We start from the raw sequence: 15898 nt of genomic DNA, 5'->3' as shown, positions 1-15898 counted from the left end.
TGTGTAGGTGTGTGTGTGCGTGCGTGCGTGCGTGCGCGCGCGTGCGTGCGTGCGTGCGTGCGTGCGTGCGTGCGTGTGTGTGTGTGAGAGAGAGAGAGAGAGAGAGAGAGAGAGAGAGAGAGAGAGAGAGAGAGAGAGAGAGAGAGAGAGAGAGAGAGAGAGAGAGATCGCTGCATCACAGCTGGGCCTCTCTCCATTGACATCTTCTCCTGCCACACTTCATTTACAAGGAGATCTGACAGTGTTTAAATGCCCTGGCCTCATGTCCTGTTCTCTTCTCTTCTGTTTGGTTACACTATTTGCATTCTTTCCAGTGCTGCCCTACCCTGCCCTGTTTAGTTCAGTGCAGGGCTGTTGTACCATATACAGTTCAACACTGCAATGACCTTTACACACACGGCTAGCTGCCTCTTGAAGTTGAGGACACGCAAGGCAACCTTTTGGGCCACGCTGTTGAGACAACGACAAGACAACCGCTGAAAGCGGTCTGTTCTTTTCTCCTGACCAAAACCAGACCAAAACATCTATAAGCAACATCTTCCAGGAACGTTTTGCTTGAAAAGGTCTGCTGCTTCCAGTTTGGGGCTACGTGAGGAAATCTTTTGGGCAATAGCTGTTGAGGAACGGCATCTATGGCATCTACTGAAGGTTGTCTGTTGTGTCTGACCAAGACATCTGTAAGAAACATTTCCCAGCCACATGGATGAGTTGGGACTCCACTCATCATTCATGAGCTTGCTGGTGCATCACAGTGGTACAAACGCCAATTGAAGTGAGAAACCGGAGTACACCAACTGCAGCTTAAAGTTTTAAACTTATTATGTGCCAACACCCGACTAAAATGTTGATACACTGTATTACATCCTTCTCAGAGTCAAAAATGCACTTAATAAATGGATACAACTTTAAGCTGCCGCATACTCCAGCTTCTCTCTTCAATTTTGCAACATGCAGGCCTTGGTCTCAGCTATTCTTTATGAGCTGACATGAGGTGGTGTATTGGTATGGATTGCTCTGCTGTGCTGTGGATCGCTATGCTGTGCTGTACCGCATCTGCACTGCACAGCGGGACCCAGAAATAAAACGAAAAAACCCTTAGAAGTCTTGCCATGCGTCTGTGCCAGCTATACTCATAACTGAACCAACCAACTGATCCCCAGGTAGATCATCTCAATTAGTGAAATCACCCGCTTTGAGTGCACAGGCACAGCAGATACATGACAAAAGTTTTACTCTCTCAATTTTTTCTACTTCCTCAGTACAATCTTCTGGTGCACTAGACTCTGCAGAGGTACTTTGCTGTGTCGGGGTATTCTTTGGTGTACTGCTGGATAAAAAAAGCTTTAAACTTTTTTGATACTGCCTGTGGTGCAGTGTTATGAGGATAGCTAATAGCTATACTTTGCAGTTCTGTGCTGTGGCATTCTGTAGTGTGGTGCTGTGCTGTGTTGTGGTATTATTTGATGTGGTGCTGTGCCCTGCTGTGAGCAGTGTCTATGTCACCTGTAGCAGTAGAGAGATGTCAGCGGTGTGTGTGTGCATGCGTGTGTGTGCGCGTGCATGCGTGTGTGCGTGCATGCCTGCGTGTGTGTGTGTGTGCATGCGTGTGTGTGCGCGTGCATGCGTGTGTGCGTGCATGCCTGCGTGTGTGCGTGTGTGTACGTACATGCATGCGTGCGAGTGTGTGCGTGCGAGTGTGTGACCAACCTGTACCAATAGAGAGATGTCAGTGTTGTGTGTTTGTGCATGCGTGCGTGCGTGTGTGTGTGTGTGTGTGTACAGGGGTTGGACAAAATAACTGAGACACTTGTCCTCTTTGTGTCATTTAGATCCTCTCACATCCACAGTTAATTCTGTTGGATGTGGTTCATCCTTCTTGGTGGTTATGTAGACATTACCTTGGATACCGTGACTCTTGATACATCTCAAAGACTTGCTGTCTAGGTCAAAGATGCAACAGTTACACACGTACCAAGAATTTCTCCTTTTAGAACTCTGACATGTCACCCATAATGTTGTGTACATGGCAAAATTTTGAGCAAAACTGTGCTCTCGCCCTGCCAATTGAACCTTCACACTTCACTTTACTGGTGCAATGTGTCATTAAATGAAGATTGGCTAACAGGCTGGTCCACTTGTAGCCATGAAACTTCACACACTAAAATGAGAGGTGTCTCAGTTATTTTGTCCAACCCCTGTGTGTGTGTGTGTGTGTGTGTGTGTGTGTGTGTGTGTGTGTGTGTGTGTGTGTGTGTGTGTGTGTGTGTGTGTGTGTGTGTGTGTGTGTGTGTGTGTGTGTGTGTGTGTGTGAGTGAGTGAGTGAGTGAGTGAGTGAGTGAGTGAGTGTGAGTGAGTGAGTGAGTGAGTGAGTGAGTGAGTGAGAGTGAGAGTGAGTGAGAGAGTGAGAGAGAGAGAGAGGGAGAGTGTGTGTGTGTGTGTGTGTGTGTGTGTGTGTGTGTGTGTGTGTGTGTGTGTGTGTGTGTGTGTGTGTGTGTGTGTGTGTGTGTGTGTGTGTGTGTGTGTGTGTGTGTGTGTGTGTGTGTGCGTGTGACCTACCTATAGCAGTAGAGAGACGTCAGCATCATATGCGTGGAGTCCAGCGAGTGGATGAAGTTGGGAGGGAAGGCGTTCTTCTGCTTCACAGTGTCGGGCTTCCTGCGGCGGGAAAGAAAAAGGCGAGATGAGAGACGACATGTTGAGCCAAGCGGAAAAACGAGTGGAAAGAGGAGGAGGGGAGGAAAATGGGTCATTTCACGTGAAATCAGACACTTTGGGACCCGACCGACCCGGATTTCAATCATACTTGGTGTGCCTTTTCAGTAGCAAGGTAGCACCCCAAAACTGCATTGGTTTGAATCTGACACTAATATTAAGGGAGAAACAGACTAGGAAAGGTTCACATGTGAGGGTAGGACACTATACATTCAGCCTTGAATATATCAGTCAGTGTTAGTCACAAAAAGATGCCTGTGGTGTTGTTTGAAAGCTCTTTTCTGGCTCTACATATTACACAGTCACCTTGGAATACAACTACTCTCAGAATTATGAATTATGATAAATTGAAAAAATTAAAAAATTGAATATCTAAAAAACTTATATTTTAAAATGGCCAGTTCCTTGTCCAAACTAGCCGGCAATGTCATGAGCAGCACCTAAAATGCTGGTGTTCGGTTTTGGTTATTCATTTCAGAGAGATGTTGACTCACAATATGGCATCATACAGACCACTTACTAATAATATGGTAATACCATAGTAGCATCACATGACAAAACAAAAACAAAACAAAAATGGTCAGTGTCCATGGTCCCAGGTTTCAGAAACTAAGGCAGATGTCCATTTATACACACCAAATGATGATATGTGAATGTTTGAACATTCCTTCTCTGTGTACCTGTGCCATCTTCCCTTTACCGTACTTTAAAGAGATAATCAATGGCTACACCCTCATTTTGTACTCTACCAGTGCATTTGAAGCAGCAGCTGTGTCTTTTGTAGATAATGTATAAGTACGTCCCGTTGCAGTTACAGGTTCCACTACCAGAAGCACATCCTGATGATCCCAGACAAGTCTATCTGGTCTGAAGGGAAAAGTGAAGGATGGAGATGGCCCATGAGGATGCAGGAAGTTCAGTTTCACCTCTCCAGTGCTCGGCATACATTCCTCAGCACATGCTAGCCACCAGTTGCCATCATATACAGCTACAATATACCCTTTGATGCTTGAAAATGTAACACATTCCTTTACTGAGCTCACTCTTTCAACTCTGCCTTCTCTGAATGCTGAAAATGGCCTAACTTCCACTGTGTCCATTGACAATGGGCAGAAGCTGTGTAGTTTTTGAGTACCTGGAATAGTTCTTGCAGATTCAAACCTTTTCAACAGGTTCTCAGCTTCATGATGGTACATCTCTGTTGTGGCAAACTGGCAATGGATGCTCTTGACATTATCCTTGACAAATTCAAGCAGTTGGTATGGCGTTACAATTTAATTGTCAATAGGACGTTGCAGACTTGCTCGTGCAGCAAGCCATTTAACTGTCCCTCCAACGCCATCACATGGACCTTTGCCATGTGATGTGGCAAAAAAGTGCCACTCTGCAGGTATGTGAAAATCTGCCTCGTGGTGGCACAAATTTGTTGTGTTTTTAAGGTTCTTATATTGTGCAGCACAGCCATCAGAAAAATATAGGATCTTCTTTGGACGTTCTGTCATTGATGAAGTGTCACTGAGAAACTGAATTAGGAGCTTCTGAAACAGATGTACAGCAATTGTATCATGAATGTTGCAGTCTGAAATAACAACAAAACAGATTTTTTTCCCAGTTTCAACTGATCTTGGTAGTAGCATACAAATGGATGGATTGTGGCCTGCACTGGTTGTTCCAGTGAAATGATTGAATAGCATCTTGAATTACAAAACTATAGTTTTAAAAAACGTTTTCCTGGTTCAAGGGAGTCAGTCAAGGATAATGTCAAGAACATCCATTGCCAGTTTGCCACAACAGAGATGTACCATCATGAAGCTGAGAAGCTGTTTGAAAAGGTTTGAATCTGCAAGAAACTATTCCAGTACTCAAAAACTACACAGCTTCTGCCCATTGTCAATGGACACAGTGGAAGTTAGGCCATTTTCAGCATTCAGAGAAGGCAGAGTTGAAAGAGTGAGCTCAGTAAAGGAATGTGTTACATTTTCAATCATCAATGTTGTAGCTGTATATGATGGCAACTGGTGGCTAGCATGTGCTGAGGAATGTATGCCGAGCACTGGAGAGGTGAAACTGAACTTCCTGCATCCTCATGGGCCATCTCCATCCTTCACTTTTCCCTTCAGACCAGATAGACTTGTCATGGATCATCAGGATGTGCTTCTGGTAGTGGAACCTGTAACTGCAACGGGACTACTTATACATTATCTACAAAAGACACAGCTGCTGCTTCAAATGCACTGGTAGAGTACAAAATGAGAGTGTAGCCATTGATTATCTCTTTAAAGTACGGTAAAGGGAAGATGGCACAGGTACACAGCGAAGGAATGTTCAAACATTCACATATCATCATTTGGTGTGTTATAAATGGACATCTGCCTTAGTTTCTGAAACCTGGGACCATGGATACTGACCATTTTTGTTTTGTTTTTGTTTTTGTTTTGTCATGTGATGCTACTATGGTATTACCATATTATTAGTAAGTGGTCTGTTATGACGCCATATTTGTGAGTCAAATTCTCTCTGAAATGAATAACAAACCGAACACCAGCATTTTTAGGTGCTGCTCATGACATTGCCGGCTACGTTTGGACAAGGAACTGGCCATTTTAAAAATATAGGTTTTTTTAGATATTCAATTTTTAATTTTTCAATTTATCATAATTCATATTCTGAGAGTAGTTGTATTCCAAGGTGATTGTGTAATATGTAGAGCCAGAAAAGAGCTTTCAAACAACACCACAGGCATGTTTTTGTGACTAACACTGACTGATATATTCAAGGCTGAATGTATAGTGTCCTACCCTCACATGTGAACCTTTCCTAGTCTGTTTCTCCCTTAATATTAGTGTCAGATTCAAACTAATGCAGTTCTGGGGTGCTACCTTGCTACTGAAAAGGCACACCAAGTATGATCGAAATCCGGGTCGGTCGGGTCCCAAAGTGTCTGATTTCACGTGAAATGACCCAAATGATGAAACCATGAAAAATGCGGGGGGGGGAGAGGGGGGGGGGGGGGGGGGGGGGGGGGGGGGACGGGGCGGCGGCAGACAAAATAAAACAAGACAGTGAAAGAAGAATCTAAAAGTGAAAAGTACTACGTTTTTTTGTTTTAAGTTTTGCAATATGCTAGAAGCGCGATTGTTTGAAATACAATATGTGAACTACAGTAAAAAGAGACAACTCCTTCCTCCCTTCACTACGGGGGCAGTTATCGTCCATGGAGGATGTCAAGGCTAGTGAACCCTTTAAGACATTTTAGAAGCCTTTTAGGATTAAAAAAGTACTTTAATTGAAAATAACAAAAAATAGAGAGAGGTGATGTTTTTTATTAGCTACAGTTCAGCACTCTGCCTGACTGACTGAAAGACTGCAGTACTATCAGCTATTCCATTTATTGCATTGATCTGAAGTGTTTAGAGTCTTTCCTTTCTACTTGGAAGTCTCAACTTGAACTTGCGTTGACCCTTGACTCCCTACAGTTCCGTAGCATACAGTAATAAGTACATACCCAAGACCTACGCTGTGTCTCAGATGGCACACTTGTGCACTTCGGGCACTATGTATGGCATATTGGTTACACACTGAAAGATAGTGCCTGGAGTGCACAAGTGCGCCATCTGAGACACATCAGTAATTAAGGTCAAGGCCTATCATACCCCATCCACCTACGCACGCACACACACACCAGGGGAGTTGCCTCCTCATGCATCACAGTGAGCGGAGATCTGCCTCCATTAACAATGACACACACACACAGACACAGACACAGACACAGACACAGACACAGACACAGACACAGACACAGACACACACACAGACACAGACACAGACACACACACACACACACACACACACACACACACACACACACACACACACACACACACACACACACACACACACACACACACACACACACACACACACACCCCAAATTGCAGTGACTAATATGGGCCTGTATGCTTGGAGGTGACTGGCCGCAGCACAGAGGACATGCTTCACGCCGCCGCCACCTTATTGGATTAAAGCCCTGGAAATCAATAGCACACGACTCAAGGCAAATGAAGCAGAAAAATAAACAAGGGTCCCCCCCCTCCCCTCCCCTCCCCTCCCCTCCTCTCATCTCCTCTCCTCTCCATCCCCCTCCCCTTCTCTCCTCCTCTCTCTCTTCTCCTGTGGTGGCATGTCATTTAACACCAGGGGCTGCTGTGTAATTGCACATTACACACTTGTGCATTTTAGCTCGTGCGTATGTACGTTGTGCGTATATGTACTTTATTATATAGGTGAATTTATTTCTCGTAAAGGTCAATACGTCACATAAATCACCACGCGTGCCCACTCCAGGGACTGGCAGGGATCTAGGCCAAACCCCCTCCTGTGAGGGGTGAAAGTGTAACGTGTGTGTGTGTGTGTGTGTGTGTGTGTGTGTGTGTGTGTGTGTGTGTGTGTGAGTGAGTGAGTGAGTGAGTGAGTGAGTGAGTGAGTGAGTGAGTGAGTGAGTGAGTGAGAGAGTGAGTGAGTGAGAGAGAGTGAGAGAGTGAGAGAGTGAGAGTGAGAGAAAGAGAGAGAGAGAGAGAGAGAGAGAGCGTGTGTGTGTGTGTGTGTGTGTGTGTGTGTGTGAGTGAGTGAGAAAGAGAGAGAGGGTGAGTGTGTGTGTGGGCGTGTGTGTGTGTATGTGTGTGTGTGTGTGTGAGATAGAGATAGAGAGAGGGTGATAGTGTGTGTGTGTGTGTGTGTGTCTGTGTGTGTGTCTGTGTGTTTGTCTGTGTGTGTGTGTGTGTGTGTGTGTGTGTGTGTGTGTGTGTGTGTGTCTGTGTGTTTGTCTGTGTGTGTGTGTGTGTGTGTGTGTGTGTGTGTGTAGGCCACATAGCAGGGTAATGGATTGGGGCTTCGCCCATTCAGCCCCATCACCTCTGGTCTCTGGTGGGATGTGGCGGCAAGCCCGAGAAGGACAATCATTTACTCGAGGTGTGTGTGTGTGTGTGTGTGTGTGTGTGTGTGTGTGTGTGTGTGTGTGTGTGTGTGTGTGTGTGTGTGTGTGTGTGTGTGTGTGTGTGTGTGTGTTAGAGGAGGGCTAGAGAGAGAGAGAGAGAGAGAGAGAGAGAGAGAGAGAGAGAGAGAGAGAGAGAGAGAGAGAGAGAGAGAGAGAGAGAGAGAGAGAGAGAGAGAGAGAGAGAAAGAACGAGAGTCAGAGTGCGTGCGAGGGTGCGTTAAGGGAGGGTCAGTATGGCTCACTGGAGGCTTGTGGCACTAACTGCTTTTAGAGCGACGTGCAAAATCAGCGCCGGGGTCTCCAGTGGCCGCTCCGCGTGCAGCGAACAGCACTCTCCAAGCCACCACTCCTCCAGCTGGAAGCCTCGTCTCCACACCGTCCAAACACAGGGCTCAGCAATGGGGATAACAGCTGACTGATAATGTTTGTCGATTCTCCTTTAACCCCTGCATGCAGAACCTGCATTATGACGCCACGCCCATTTCATATAATCTCATTTAATTTCATTTCATACTCCACTGCTCTGGTGAGCTCCCATTTACTCCATTTTTTATTCTTGTGACGTTTTGGGCCACCCTGGCTGAAAATGAGAATGGAGTAAATGGGAGCTCACCGGTGTTCGGTTCTTTCATTACCTTACATGAACTTGACGCTTTGAGCCTGCACCCGACAAAAAGAATTTGGATGTGGAAATTGGACTAGACTTGTACTCCACTGCTCTACAGGAAATGCAGTGAGAGCTGCAAGCATTATGGCGTCCATGGAACTGATGCATGTGAAGTCTAAATCTGTTACTTGGACTCTCGGTTATGTACTAGCAATGTTGTAGTTGAGTTCTTTGCAGCAGACAGTGAACAGAGTTTTATTTGCCCTAATATGCTACCTAAGACATGCAAATTTAGGCCTCGTTTCTTACAGGTTTCTCCTTTTTTTCTTCATGTGATTTGACAATCTACATAAGCATTATACATTTGTGTGTGCACTGCATACTGTAGTGCTGTGAAACTGTGGAAAATGAAGTTGTAGATCTATAAACTGCCAAGAACAACAAAAGAACCACAAAATAGTTGTTGGGTCGTTGTTACTAGGTTGACTTGATACCACTTTTGGTGGGAGTAAACCGAACACAGGGAGAGAGGGAGACGGGGAGACTGTATGTGGTTTGGGACACTGCATGCTTGGAGAACATAGTCAAACATTTGCTGCCACCAATTACTCGAAAGTGTGTGTGCATGGTTGGTTGTTTGTGTGTGTGTTTCTCTGGGTAGGGATAGAGCCAGGGATGGGGATGAAGCTGAGACTGGTTGTTGATGCTGCACAGCATATTGCATCCCTCACTGCCCTGGATGGGAGAGCAGAGCAGAGCAGGCTCTTCTGATTGAAGTCATTAAAGTCACCCGGAGCAGCGGAAGGGGAAAACAGCCCTGGGATGTCAGGGGGAAAGCAAGCAGCTGTCAGTCCAGGCAGCCTGGAGCTTTCAGACGCCTGACTGGCTCACTCTCTCTACACCATTTGAGCAGATGAGAGTGACTGTGTGTGTGTGTGTGTGTGTGTGTGTGTGTGTGTGTGTGTGTGTGTGTGTGTGTGTGTGTGTGTGTGTGTGTGTGTGTGTGTGTGTGTGTGTGTGTGTGTGTGTGTGTGTGTGTGTGTGTGTGTACGACTATTGTGTGCTTATGTTTGTGTGTGTTTGTGGGTGCCAGGGTGTCCTGCTGTTGGCACCACGGTGCCTGCTAATGTGATTCCTGTCTTAGCTGTTCCCGTCATAGCATCATGCCACGAGTCTATCTGTGATCCAGGACAGCCGTGGCGGCGCTGGGATGTGAGAGACTGACTCCTGTCATAAGTGCCCCACAATCACTCCACACCACTCTGTATGCGGCTGCCTAATGTCCGCAGAGATACAACAAAGTGCCCACTGAAGATTGTGAAACCCAGGTCATTCTGCGCAGTCCACCACTCGGGGCTCGAACTCGCAACCTTCCAGTCAAAGCTCCAGTTCAGCATGGGAGACATAGGTACAACACCACTCAGCTTAAGGTCTAGGCAGAGAGCTCTGCGCTACCGTATCTGCATGAGGCTTAGGGGAGGGAGGTTTACTAACGTTCTACTGCCAAACTGTGCTAGTTGGCATCCATTTACAATTGTTTTCTTTTTTCTGTTTTTCTCTTTTTAGGCCAATTGTCATTTCTCTTTTTTACTATCATTTTATTGGTAGTACTTCTTGCTGCACAGGAGTGTTGGTGAGTTAACTCATCGTTTGATGTTCTTTTAGAGTTAGAGTTTTTGTTGTCTCTGGGTTTATTTGTCAGTGTTGCCTGAAGGGCCAGTTGTGCCGTATGGTGGTACCAAAGACATTTTCGACTTCATCGTCTACTCTCTTCTTCAATTTTCCCTAGTGGTACCGTGGTAAAGGTTGTCTTATTATTTAATTTCCCTTCTGCCTTTCCTTAGATGAGGTGAACGACATAGTGGGGCTGTTAATTAACGACTAGCTCAGGTAGTGAGAAAAGTGGAAACAAAATGTAATGTATTCTGTTGTATTGGTAGTGAGAAGCATTATTTTAGTCACCGTGCCAGCCATACGGTTGCACAGTAGCATGGCGAGGGCCAGGTGAATCTCTATGGGGAACCAGTCAGACACAGGTGAATGCCTGGCACTGCCAACACCACCATTGGATTCTGCCTTGTGGTGAGAATGAGAAGTTTAGTCAGTGTGTCTGCTGTGCGGTTAGCCTGGTAACCCTATAGATCAGCCGTTCTCAAACTTCAGAGCACCAAGGCCCACTTTGAAATGTGAAAAATGTCTGGGGTCCACCAAACCATATATCCAAATATAACATAATAACTTATGATATTATATTACTTATATTATATTATATTATATTATATTATATTATATTATATTATATTATATTATATTTTTATGATGAATAATAAGTTAGGGCCTATTTTCAGAAAGTTGTGGCCACTGAGGGGCCTCCTAAATACTGAATATGAAATTAGCATGAAACAAGTCAGCGAGAGAAATATGCATTAGCTAAATAAATGCTCTATTAATAGTTGGATAATAGTTAACTGTAGCAAGCCAAAACGGCAACGTTTCCTCTCACAATCGACTAAATATGATTACAAATATCCATTTTACACATACATCATATATCACGACGGCAGATAGAAAATGTAACACTGTAGGCCTACCTCGTGGGTAACTCACGCTAATTAATTTGTGGTAGAAAATTACTTCCGCGATTGAAATGACACAATGTTTACACATAAATCCTGCCTAACAGTACACCTTACCGCATCAAAACACCAAATAAGGAAGTGTACTCAAGTGTCTGGACGCACACAAGAAAGACACAAGATAACTAAACAAGATGTGAATATCTACAGTAAACACCATGTGAGTAAATTTGAGGATAATTTTCCCAGACCTCTCGCGGGCCACCTGCAATGCCGGTGGGCCGCGGCCCATAGATTGAGAATCACTGAGTGCATTTATATGCAGTTCAGTATCCCGAATATGAGGCTTATCCCGGTTATGATCATATTCGGGATAAGGTGTTTATATGCGCACAGAACGTTATATCCCAGTCTACATTCTTGGCCGTTATAGAATTCTCTTCAAATGCGTGTAGCCTGGATACCAGCAACAGCGTTCCATGGGAAGCCCCTGTATTCGGGATAAGGTGTATACATGCGTCAGTATCCCGGCTTCTTTCGGAAAACTCCACCTAGCATATCCCGATTTCTCAGTATCCCGAATAAGGGCTTATTCGGGATACTGAAGTGTTTATATGCGCAAACGGAAATTTGGGATACTTAATATCCTGATCATATTCAGGATCCTGAACTGCATATAAACGTACTCACTGCTAGACTATAACATAGCAAAGCTGTGGAACTAACGGTTGACATTCAAACGGATTGAAACTGCTTAAGGACAAATATGTGAAAGTGAAGCCATGTCGTCACTATGTCAATCCCTCCTTATCGACAAGCCGAAAAGATCCAAGCAAGCAGAAAAAAAACCTGCTACACAGATAGAGGATTTCATAGCCTCATATGGTGCCAACATGACAGGACAAAATATCTTGTGTCGCCAGGCGGTTTCATCTAGTTTACTACGCCACGGGGAGGGCAGAGTGTTCTCTACGTCAGTCGCAGATGAATGCCTGCCAATGCCAACCTCACCATCTCCACTGCCAGCTCAGGTGGAGGATTGGATTTGGATTCAGTGTGGTGGCGAGAAGAGTAATTTTAGTCAGTGTTTGTGCCGTGATATTTTGTGCTAGGTGGCTTCATCTACGTAGTTTACTAAGCTACAGTGCAGTGACACCACGGAGAGGGAAGAGTGAATCTCCATGGGGGAAGCAGTCAGACCAGACGCAGGTGGATGCATGGCACTGGCAACCCCACCATCTACCACCCCTCATCACCTGTGCCCTCAAAAACTGGGGCAGAAACAAGGCCTCAATATCAAACATGAGATGCCAGAAGGGGACGGTAATGGAATGCATTTAAGAATAAAAGAGAAGGCTTTGTTCATAATTGACTGAGGTACTGTGGTACTGTTGTACTGTGGTACAGAAAATGTATATTGTCTTCACACTCCCACCTGACAAATAAATAAATAAATAAATAACCACTACAAAAAATGAAATGCCGGCACACACATATCCTCATGAAAGACAAAGGGGTTGCTGAATGCATTGCTGAATGTTGTCAGCAGTCTTACTTCAGCAGATCTTTAAAATCGTATATATCTCACCTCATCTCATCTCGTCTGGTCTGATCTAGTCTCTGGCCTCATCTGGTATGCAGGGCCGACGCCTCCCACAGTGTAAATGACACGGCAGCTTCACCACTGACATTTCAGCACAAATGCCAGAGTCCAGCGCAGGGGCCCCCCTTCACTTCCACACACACACCCGCATCCCTCGCTCACATCTCGCTCACACCCGCACATGGTTGATTGGTGTGCCGCATCACGCAATCCAAAGGAGGACCACTCCTCTCTCTCTTTCCCTTCTCTTTCTCTTTTTCTGTTACACACACAAAACCACCCCTCTCCTGACACACACTATATCCACCACCACCACCTTCTCCTCTCCCAGGAGTCAGGGGGGGTCACGAGATGTGCGCGTCAGAGTGGAATTGAAGGGGTTGAGAGGATGATCTCCTCTTGATGGCTTGTAGACCTCTGGACAGGTGCACATTTATCTCTCAGAAGCAGCTAGATACGGCCAGATAAGAGAGCTGTGGTTTCAAATTGCGGTTATACAGTATGTCTTGATTTAAATGCAGTGGTGTAGTCTATGTAGAACGCAGGTATACGCAGTATACCCACCTCAACATTTCCCGGATTTCAGTACAGCCACCTAAAACAGATTGATCCATTATTTAGAATAGCACAATACAGTATACCCACCTCAAAAAATGCTCAAATATACAGTACACCCACCACAAAAAGTAGACTACACCACTGTTTAAATGTGCATAAAACACACAATTTAGTGGAGGAGTGAAGACGCCTTTGCTTCTTGCCGTTGCCAGATGCACTCACGAGAAGAACAGGAAATTATATTTCAATGGGCTTCCTTAGTGCAGCAAAGTGTATTGATCTCTCGTCTTCGGTTTCATCTTGTTGACGTGTCAACACTCTCTTTGGATCCATCAGTAAAAGCCCAGTGGATATTTCCATACGCTGATTTAAAAAAGCTGGATGTGACGCACACACACACAAGTCTTCCACAAAGGCTGTTTATAGTAGCACCGTTCTATTTTTAAGCTATCTGATCAACTCTGCATGTGATGTGATGTTTAGATTAAAGACTGCAAGTCATCTGATGTTTGGCATGGTCTGGAGAGAGGAGGGGGAAGGGGGGAGCAAACGGGGCTAGTTGGAACTGGGCTGGAGAGAGAGAGAGAGGGGTGGGGCTGGGGGCAAACTGGGCTGGGTGGGGATGAAAGCCTTAAAGGTGCACTGTGTAATATTTTTGTCAGTTTCCTTCCAGAATGTATGTTGCCCATTCACAAAAATTACTTTTTCCACGAATACTTACCACCACCACTTACTGTGTACTTTCTGGGTAACAACAGGATAACAGAGAGAAGTTACATGGTATCTAACGGGTAAAAAGGGGGTAATTACAAAGTAAATACCATTAATTGGGTAACAACAGGGTAACAGAGAGAGATTTGATGATTATATGGTTAGAAAATACGCAGTAGTTTCATAGTAATTCTTGAGATAAGTGTATTACATAGTATTTACTTTGTAATTACCCCCCTTTTTACCCGTTAGATACCATGTAACTTCTGTCTGTTACCCTGTTGTTACGCAGAAAGTACACAGTAAATACTGTACCGTAAAGTAAAGCGTTACCAAAAGGACTTTTTCATACATGAAAAGGTGGATCTTCTCCATTGTCTGCCATTTATAATTTCCAGAAGTAGACATTTTTAGCTGCAAAACTTACTGTGGCCATACTAGTAAATATTAGTTCATTACTTTGTAAACATTCATGAAGAGATTTGATAATAGGCAGCACGGCTTGATAATAGTGAGCAGCTTAGATGCAATACCTACTCTAGCCACCATCCTACACAGTAGAGACGAGATGTGCGATGACTTGACAAGAGAGGTAGGTGTACTTACATGCTGGCATCGTGGCTAATTTGCAAGTTCAGGAGCTGAATGTTGCTCTTCAGCTGTGGGAGAGAAACAACAGACCATCATTAAATTGACCTAATTAAATCCAAAACAAACTAGTAAACAATCTGCGAACAACAGTGTCGTATATCATAGTTTGCAGTAACAATTTTTAAAATGACAAAAAGTAACTGTTCAGATGGGGCATTTGTCTTACAGGCTACAGGTCTGATTTATTGACGGACTACTGAGTTTGTAAAACATCCCAAATTTTCATTAAAATGCAGCCAATTATAAATGACACTGGTGTTGAAATAAACATTAGTTTTGGTAAAACTGGACAGTCTCTTAAACGTGAGTCGGCGGACGGGCTAAAACAAAAAACATTTCCTTTGCTTTTACTCAAAATCACCATAATCCATCTCTCTTTCTGAAAGACGAAGAAGGTGAATTAATCACACACACACACACACACACACACACACACACACACACACACACACACACACACACACACACACGCTCCAAAGTCTGAGTCTTCCCCTCTCAAATGAATTAACAGACACAAAAAATATCAAAATCAATCCCATTGTCTTTCTTAATACACCGTATTGACCTACAAGTGCTTGGCATTGATCAAATTCTGCCCGGGCAAAAGACGGAGCGTGACAGAAATCCTAATGGGACTGTAACGGGGACTCCGTTTGATGGATTTTGTTTGTCGTTTCTCTACAAAAAGGCTTTCTTAGGTGGGCTGAGTAGTAAATTGGGGAGTTTGAAGGAGTTGTGGGCAGTAAGGGGGCAGCAGATGGGCAGTGGGAGAACAGACTCTGAAAGAAAAGACATGAGTGGAGTGTGTGTCCGTGTGCGCGAGGTGGGTGCGACGTGACTGCTGGAGGAATTGTGTGTGTGTGTGTGTGTGTGTGTGTGTGTGTGTGTGTGTGTGTGTGTGTGTGTGTGTGTGTGTGTGTGTGTGTGTGTGTGTGTGTGTGTGTGTGTGTATTCGAGGTGTGGTGGTCACGACGTGACTGGGGTGTGTGTGTGTGCGTATTTGAGGTGAGGTAGGTCGCGACGTGACTGCTGGTGTATGTGTGTGTGTGTGTGTGTGTGTGTGTGTGTGTGTGTGTGTGTGTGTGTGTGTGTGTGTGTGTGTGTGTGTGTGTGTGTGTGTGTGTGTGTGTGTGTTTGAGGCGAGGTAGGTCGACGTGACTGCTGGTGTGTGTGTGTGTGTGTGTGTGTGTGTGTAGCAGGCGTGAGCGGGGGAGTCATTACTCCGGTGTGAGTGACTCGCCGCTGCATCCGACCTGTCAGACCTGTGGGCCAGGAGAGCACATTACTGTGGAGATTACTCCCCAAGAGTCCCTCACAAAGACATATGCAACACACACACACACGCGCGCAACACATACTCGCGCAACACACACCTGCGCAACACACAACCGCGCAACACACATTCGCGCAACACACATTCGCGCAACACACACTCGCACAACACACACTCGCACAACACACATGCTCACACACACATGCGCAACACA

General features: G+C 45.0%; 1 protein-coding gene across 1 annotated transcript in view; it reads right to left on the bottom strand.

Moving 5' to 3' along the window:
* The window catches only part of polrmt (polymerase (RNA) mitochondrial (DNA directed)), a 94451-nt gene that overhangs the window by 13643 nt on the left and 64910 nt on the right, over positions 1-15898 (bottom strand). Inside the window, exons 16-17 of the mRNA XM_063201392.1 lie at positions 14367-14419; positions 2557-2655 (exon numbers count right to left, since the gene is read on the bottom strand). Of these exons, the coding sequence (XP_063057462.1) occupies positions 2557-2655; positions 14367-14419 (152 nt within the window). The remainder of the gene's footprint in view (positions 1-2556; positions 2656-14366; positions 14420-15898) is intronic.

This window comes from Engraulis encrasicolus, chromosome 6, assembly GCF_034702125.1.
Source record: "Engraulis encrasicolus isolate BLACKSEA-1 chromosome 6, IST_EnEncr_1.0, whole genome shotgun sequence".
NCBI classification, from domain to species: domain Eukaryota; kingdom Metazoa; phylum Chordata; class Actinopteri; order Clupeiformes; family Engraulidae; genus Engraulis; species Engraulis encrasicolus.
The sequence above is the reverse complement of the archived record's forward strand: the minus strand, read 5'-3'. Positions and strand labels throughout refer to the sequence as shown.